The sequence below is a fragment of the Camelina sativa genome, chromosome 20 (assembly GCF_000633955.1).
Source record: "Camelina sativa cultivar DH55 chromosome 20, Cs, whole genome shotgun sequence".
Classification (NCBI taxonomy): Eukaryota; Viridiplantae; Streptophyta; class Magnoliopsida; order Brassicales; family Brassicaceae; genus Camelina; species Camelina sativa.
The window spans coordinates 15617718-15626033 of NC_025704.1; the positions used below are offsets into that span (position 1 = coordinate 15617718).

At 35.3% G+C, this 8316-nt stretch overlaps 1 protein-coding gene across 1 annotated transcript; it reads right to left on the reverse strand.

Annotated features, from left to right (window-relative positions):
- Nucleotides 271–721, reverse strand: LOC109131321. Its single transcript, XM_019242140.1, has one exon. The coding sequence runs from the start codon at nucleotides 583–585 to the stop codon at nucleotides 376–378; it is 210 nt and encodes a 69-aa protein (XP_019097685.1). The 5' UTR covers nucleotides 586–721; the 3' UTR covers nucleotides 271–375.

The window sequence follows — 8316 nt, forward strand, 5'->3', positions numbered from 1 at the left end:
AAAAAAAAAAAAAAAAAAAATGAAATATCCAGTTTTATTGTTTTGAACGTTATAACATTTATTTTGTATAAATTATATACTCCCTTTGAATATATCTTCATACTTATCCACAATGTTCATTCGTTATCTATCATCAATAATATATGAATCTTTGAACTCTCTTATATAATATTATTTTAACGTTATAAACCATTTTACAAGCTTTGTGTTTCATATTTCTAATAATTACTTACTATATAACCAAAAAAAAATCAATCAAATAAAGTCAAATGAATAGAAATTGAATTTTCCAATTTAATAACATAAACTTCATTAGAAATTACAGCCAAGACGAAGAAAATTCGAAAACTCTTTTAATAAAAATAAAATAAATAATCAGAAATTCAAGAGAAAAGCGGAGTAATTTGGAGCTAGTGAGGATGAGTTATCGTTACGAGGCAAGGAAGATTCAGCTCGGCTGGTGGTTGGAGCTCTGACGCTCCGGCGGCGACTTGTGGGTCGTAGCGGGAGGAATGTGGCGGTGATGCGAGTGAGCGCCGCCGTGTATTCCTCAAGCAACTCAGCGGCTATAGCAACTGTTATCATGATGATTTCAAAAGATGCTCTGATGATGATGATTTGCTTTGACGTCTATTTAAAGAACTCTCTAAACCTTTTTTTTATATTTATGATCTTGTGTAATTTGCTTGCAAGACAGGACAATGTGGTTACCTTTTAAGAGATGGTGTCTTATTTATAGAGAGTCTTGGCTCTGAAGCTAGTGGCCATAAATTTTGGTAGGTTCGTGTCATAAATTATACTAGCCGTCAGATCTACCGACTTTATTGAATTGAATTATTAATTTCACTATTTTGTTTTTTCTTATTCTTGGGAGTTAGGATTCGTCTTTATTTCATTTATAATTTAGCATCGGGTTTTTAAATTTTGCCAAATTATATAAACAAGTTTTTTGGTAAGAAGTTTTATACAATCCATCATAAGTAAGCCAAAATAAGTAATACATGTCTAAAATTTATACACATTATAAACAATCTTGGATCGTAGGAGCTAACAATTGAAGAATAGAGCATTTACGTTAGAACGTAGTATATCTTGATTAACAAATGATTACAAGAACCTAGCTAAGCGTTTATGGGTTTTTCTAATAATGATAAAACAAACAGTGGCATTTGAATTAAGAACAGTTCATTTTCTTTATTAATTAAACTTTTTGTGATGGTTTTAATTTAATACTTTATATTGTATTGCAAAACTAAATAAAGATCATAAGAAGTGCTAATTCTAATTAAACTGATTTTATTGAAACAATGACGATGTATCATTAAGTAGGTAATAGAAATGGTGGGATGGGCAAGCTGAATGTGACGCTATGATTTGGGCAATGCAATTAATGTTGATACGGTGCTACATGATGAAGTTGCACATCGGGATATAACTATCTCCATGTGGCGTTATGAAATGATTTTAAATCATTAGAGAGATGATTCAAATAAGCAAATCCGAAATATAAAAACAAACATTTGGTAATCTTGTTGTTTGTAGAGACGTTTGAATGAGGAGAAAATCAATGTTATCGATTGAAATGCGTTATAGAAGACGCTAGGACTGACTAGTGTAACTTATGTAGTCCGATCCTAGAGCAGCAGATGCCAAACTAGTGCATCCGATTTGGTAACTACATTTTATTACGATATAATTTATATGGAATGAAAATATAAGTAAAAGTTTGGTCGACTTAGGCACCTGAGCTTAAACTCAGAACCAGGAAATCTCTTTCAACATTAATCGTTACCAGTAAACAATCAAATTGAATAGTCTATTCAAATAAATATTTGCCAATAATTAGTCCAACGACTTGTATGATTGTAGACCCTAGGAGAAATAAAGACATCCTGCGTGATGTGTTACATAAATGAATGCTCATGATGTTATTAATTTTATTTTAAAGGAAAATAACAAATGTTCTTTGTTATAATGTTTTTTACTTCTTTTAGTAAAAGTAAAACGTGTAGCTAGCATTCATGTTCAAACTAAATTTCTTATTCATTTGATAACGACTTTTTTTAGTTTGAATGATGAGTTTCCAAGACCGAATAGTTGGGACACCATGAATGTATTATGCTAGAATTTATGTTTTTGTAACACAATCAATAATCTGCACTTGTGTTGGTGGATAGATAAGGGCCGTGGCTTTATGGGAAAAAAAAAAAAAAAAAAAACTCTTCCGCAACCCGTCAGTTTCAAATCATAGCCATACAAAATTTTGGCAAAAGTTTGGCCAAAAACATGTGGTGGCAAAACTGATAATAAATAGTGATGTATAATAATAATTTTACCATGTAAAATAGTGTGTTTTATCGAAAAATAATTAACATGGTGTTAAAAGCTCATGTGAAATCCATGTTCTTTAAGAGAACACAAGTGACGAAAAAAAACAAGTTCTTTACAATATTTGTATCCATATCTTTTACCAATAAATAGTAGCATTTGGCTATGGAATGAAAATTCGCTAAATTTTTGTCAAGAATTTAAGTAGTTTAATAAGTAAAAAAGAACTAAAATCAATTTAATATTTTTATATATCAAGACTTTGAACTTTAAGGTATTAACAGTTGAAGTTTTGGAAATTATCACACACACAGCTGTAAGACATTAAATATGTTCCTAAAAAATAATTTCAATCATAATACATCTCCCAATTCTGTGTTTTCATCTCCAACTGAAAGAAAAATACCGATTAAATACATGAAGAAGCGAGGATGAATAGCATGTTTGCAATTCATAACACAATTTCTCCATATTACCCATCTTTTAGTTTTGGGTTGGCAAGCAATCTTTCTTAATTTTTTATCCTCGGACTTTTCCTTAGTCTCAGTTGATACACATTAATCATACAATGATCTTGTATTCTTGTTGATGTAGGCAACATTGTGTTTCTCTATCAATGACTAAAGCCTCCGTAACAAATCTAGTTATTGAGTTTAGTTTATAAGTGTCACCATAAAGATGTTACAGCTGATTTTCGTAACAAGCAGCCAAAATTTACTAAAGTTAGTATGGATGACTCTACGAAGCTACTAAAGTTGGTATGGATGGCACGACGAAATTGTTCTGGAAAGACGTGACCATGCGTCTATTGCTAGTAATGAATCAAGTCATGTAATAGATTTTAGCTTATACGAAAGTGTGGCCATAAAGATGTTGCAGCTGGTTTTGTAACAAGCAGCCAAAATGTTACTAAAGTTGGTACGGATGACTCTGTGGAGCTACTAAAGTTGGTACGGATTACAAAACAAAATTTTTCTGGAAAGACGTGACCATGCGTCTATTGCTAGTATTGATTCAAGTGGGTTTTAATATCGGGAGCTCTCTACTCTCCATAAAAAAATTCTCAGATGCTTTTCTTATTAAACTGAATTTTGTTATTAATTATTTTAAATCAAAAAATTACGGAAAGACTTTCGCGTCCTTTACAAATCAAATATATTACCGATCCAACCAGTTTAAATGGGTTAAAAAGATCCAAAAATACTCAAATCGGGTTAAGTCGATAAAAACTCGAAAAGTAAAAGTTTTTCTTTTTTCTACATCGTTGTTGTCGAAGAGAAAACCCCAAGAGAAACCGGCAATTTCAAAATCCTTCTTTTCAATAGAATCAAAATCCTTAATCGGCGATTTCTTTGGGTATTTGGATCTTATTCTTCTCTTCTTACCTTTTTTTGTTGTGGTCGAGTGATACAGTAATTCAGTAGCATAGAGACACGTGGAACTTGGTTATTGGTGGAAGTAAGAGAAATTACGTGGAGGGTTGCAATTGGAGCTAGCTGAAGTTGTGGAAGACTTAAAAAGGAACTGTTCATCGTCTTCTTCATTATGCAAAATCTGAAATTGTGAAAAACTTGTAAAACTCTAAAAATAGTTTTGTATTTGCTAGGTTTCTCTCATCTTGAGAACTAGCTATGTTGATTCTGTGCTTTCTATGAACATCGGATCGATTGGTTACGGTTACGGTTCGTTCGTGAATTGATTTGTTGTTGATCGTGATTTTAACTGTTACAAAGGTATTAGAGCTGTGTCATCCTCGGAATCCATGGCGGAGTCAAGAGCGGAGATGAAGGTGAATGAAGCTATTGTTCGTGAAACAGCGGAATCGTTAGGGATACGAGTAAAGAAGCTTCATCGGAGAATTTCCTGGGAAGAGTTTAACGAGAGATGGTTCAAAGGACTTTGTATGTTCTGCGATGAACTAGAAACTCCAGATCACCATTTGCGTCACAAGAATTCAGGTATTCTCATGATGGAATCTGATGAAGATCAATCTCCTAATGATAAAGAATTGACTGAAATGGAGGTTGTAACAGAAGCAAACGCAAAGGCAATTTCAACAATTGTTAAAATTGGATCCAAATCAGTGGTTGGTGAAACAGATTCTTCAAGTGAAGATAGGAGTGAAATGTGTACAGAGAAGGAAAGAGAAGTGAAAGGCTGGATTCAAGAACAAAGGGAGAATCATTCAACAAATTCAGTTCAGCAACCTAACTTGATTCCGCAAGTTCTTAAGCAGAAGGTATCAGTCTCTCAATTGGAATTTAGCCATAGGTAACCCGTTAAATCTCTGGATGTTGATGATGATTTGTCATTTGCTATTATGAGGACACATCACTCTGAGTTAAATTCTGACCTTGAATATGCTACTACTGGTGCACCCCAAGTGTTTGATTCAATGCCACTAGGAGAAAAACTGTTGAGAAATGGGAAAAGGAAAACGTTTCCTAAGACTTGGTGGTTCAAGTTCAAAGACATGTCACCACCACGAGAATTGATACAAGAAAATTTGTGGATTCATGAAGCAAATGTTGGTACAAACTTGAATGAGAGTCACACCGGTCATAGGGTTGGTATGTTGCTTCTCCCTAAATTGCTTGTTCATGACAATGAAGTGACTATGTTACCACCAGCAAGATTACGAATCTGTGATCATATCCGTAGTTTATCTCAAGCTAACCATGTGTGGAAGCCAGGTGGGTTACTATGCGTACATGATAAGTGGGATTGGATAAGTAAAGTGCACTCTGGTGGTATAATTGAGAAGACCGCGCATAGACTCTATGGGACAAAGATGTTTTCTTCGCCAGATTCTCAGAACTGGAAACGGGAACGTGTTACTTTAACTATGTACTCTGGTGTTGGTCTAGAAGAAGGGAAGCTTGGGTTAGAGATCTATGATTATGAGCGTAAAAAGCATATGTTGTTTCTTGTCAAACGAGCTAATCATGTGTGGGAACGCGGGAGATTACTACCTACACATGTTGTTGGTGATTTTCAGGTCATGGAGATAGGAGTTGTGAAACTCCACAACACATGGCTTGTTTTTCCTTATGGTTCAGCACCACGACCTCCAGAAGTTAATTTTTCAGGTTTATGGTTTGCATATGGCCGTGGGGTTCAAAGCTGTGTGGGGCAAGTTTTGATTCTTTTGGTTTCTCTTCTCGCAACTATTATCCACACAGAGGATTGGTTAAATGAAACAGGAGAAGAAATGGCGGACAGATTCAAGTGGCTGTTTCAAATGTCGATTATGATGGAAGAAGAGCCAGCTTCTGTGAAAATTAATGAAGCAATCTCATCACTCATTTAATATGTGGTGTGATGGCCAGATTCTCTTGTTTGGTGGAACAACCAGACCAGCCTATTCAGAAGTTTTCTATGTGGGCTATACAACATCACCTTACTGTCATGGATGGATATGGTAGTGAACTTACTGTTTGTCAAGTTGAATGTTTTGTTAGAGAAGAGTTTGTTAAAAAACTGCAGCCAGGTCTAGATATATCAGTGAGGGACGAGATAAGTGAAAAGAAATGCTTCACTTATTCACATAAGGCTGAGCGTGTTTGGGAACCAGGGGGATTATCCGCTAAAGCAATCCATTGGGACTGGCCAAAACAAGGTTCTGTTGTACAAGGGCGATATGGACTGCGGAGGCAAACTTTACAAGCCCTGCAACAGTTGATTACATTTGGTGAAGGGCCATTGCAAATCAAGCACAAATGGCGATATAAGTTTTGGGAACAGAGTGACAAGTGGACGAAGCTCTTTTGCATCATGAGATTGGTTGTTTACGAGCTTGGAAGTAAGGTCCAGACGGTTGCAGCGATGTATCAGTGTGTGGATCCACTAGTTCAAATGGAATGTCCCAAAGTAGAACGAATGGTTGAAGTCACACAGAGCCAAACCTTTGACCCTGGAATCAAACTTGCATCACTCTTGACTTTAAGAAGTCAGAGCTGTTACAATGGTTTCAATCAATTTGACTCTTAAGAATGTGGAGGAAGCATCAATGTGCAAAGGAAGTTTACATGAACCTTGAGGTCAAGGTTCTGCAAACAGGGAAGATTTGATACAGTAATTCAGTAGCACAGAGACACATGGAGCTTGGTTATTGGTGGAAGTAAGAGAAATTACGTGGAGGGTTGCAATTGGAGCTAGCTGAAGTTGTTGAAGACTTAAAAGGGAACTGTTCATCGTCTTCTTCATTATGCAAAATCTGAAATTGTGAAAAACTTGTAAAACTCTAAAAATAGTTCTGTATTTGCTAGGTTTCTCTCATCTTGAGAGCTAGCTATGTTGATTCTGTGCTTTCTATGAACATCGGATCGATTGGTTACGGTTACGGTTCGTTGGTGAATTGATTTGTTGTTGATCGTGAGTTTAACTATTACATCGAGATTGCCGATTCTATGAAGATTTCATGTCGATTGTTTTGTAGAATCGGAAATTAATGTAATCATTTTTGTTCATGTTTGTTTGTAGGTTTGTGGAAAGGAGGAATGGCTAAAAAACAAAACGCAGTCCTAAGTGAATATTCAAAATCTACAGAACCAGATATCGCTAATGAAGATAGAGAAGAATCGCATCCATAAGTTGATACTGAAGGAGCTTCCATCACTGGAGAATATTCAACGGTATATAACTGAACCCACATGTGAATTACTTAGTAAAGGATTTGGTATAACTCGGATGATTTTGATGTTGTACATTTCTAAAAGTAAAAGGTACAATTGAGTAGGATTTGGTATAACAAGGATGATTTTGGACCCCTTTAGACATTTTAGTAAGTAAAAGGTACAACCCACTAGGATTTGTTATAACTAGGATAATTTTGTACATTAGAAATTTCTGAAAGTAAAAGGTACAACTGAGTATAACTCGGTATAACTTGTTTTTGAATGCAGGATTCTGATGAGGAAACATAAGTTTTACAACCACTTGACATGTTCTTCAAACCTAGTGAATATATGAAACTGTTCAAGATATCAGCTAAGTGCTACATTCATAGAGCAGTGAAACTGTTGCAGAGCCATCTTTCAGATGATGAGCTCAAATGGTTTACGGAGCATCCTCAGTTCAAATATTTCTTCCATATGCATAGGTATGCAAACCATAAGATGCAGGCTCTGTGGATGATTTTTCTTTGCACAGCATGCTTAGATAAGAAAAAGGAGTGTTGGTTTATTGTGAACAGGGTTCCAATCCGGTACTCTCTCACCGAAATGGCACTCATGTCTGGATTGTATTGTCACGAATATCTAGCCTACTATGAAAGTTTGGGTAGTAATGTGTTTGTTGGGAAGCATTTTTGTCTAGGGGCAACGGTACAGTTTCACGAGCTGGAGCCAAAGCTACTGTCAATGAAGAAATCTTCTGATGACCGTGTAAGAATGGCAGTCCTCTATTTTTTTATGTAGGGTCATAGTAGGAAAGGAAACAACGGGAGAGGATGCACCATCTGTGGAGAGTTTCTTTTACCGAGCCGTAGGTGACCTAGAATTGTGTAAATCATTCCTGTGGGGGAGATTTGCACTTGATGCTAATATGAAAGACCTTTTTCATATTATGCACTCATGTGGAGGAGTTGTGGGTCGACAAAAGGTGTTTCCTAGTTTTGTTACTTCTTTAGAGGTAAAGTATTCATCTCTAGCTTCTTCTTTTTTATTGTAGATCAATTTATAACTAATTTATAACTAATATTTGATTGATTTCTGTTGTGAATAGCTTCTAGGGTATGAAGCTATTCCAGCTCTGAAGAACAATTTTCAAGAAATTGTTTGAGAAGCAAATCCTGAGTGTCCTCGAATGTGTAAGTGGAAGTTCAAACCAAGTCATCTTAAAGGTTTTTCAATATCAGATTTGTATGATACTCTTAGTACAACTACGGTAAGCTATTTGTAAATATAAATTACATTACGTATTAAGTATTGATGCATTATGGTTATATTTAAAAATGATTCTTTACTTTTACAGGAGATTTAGAGTATC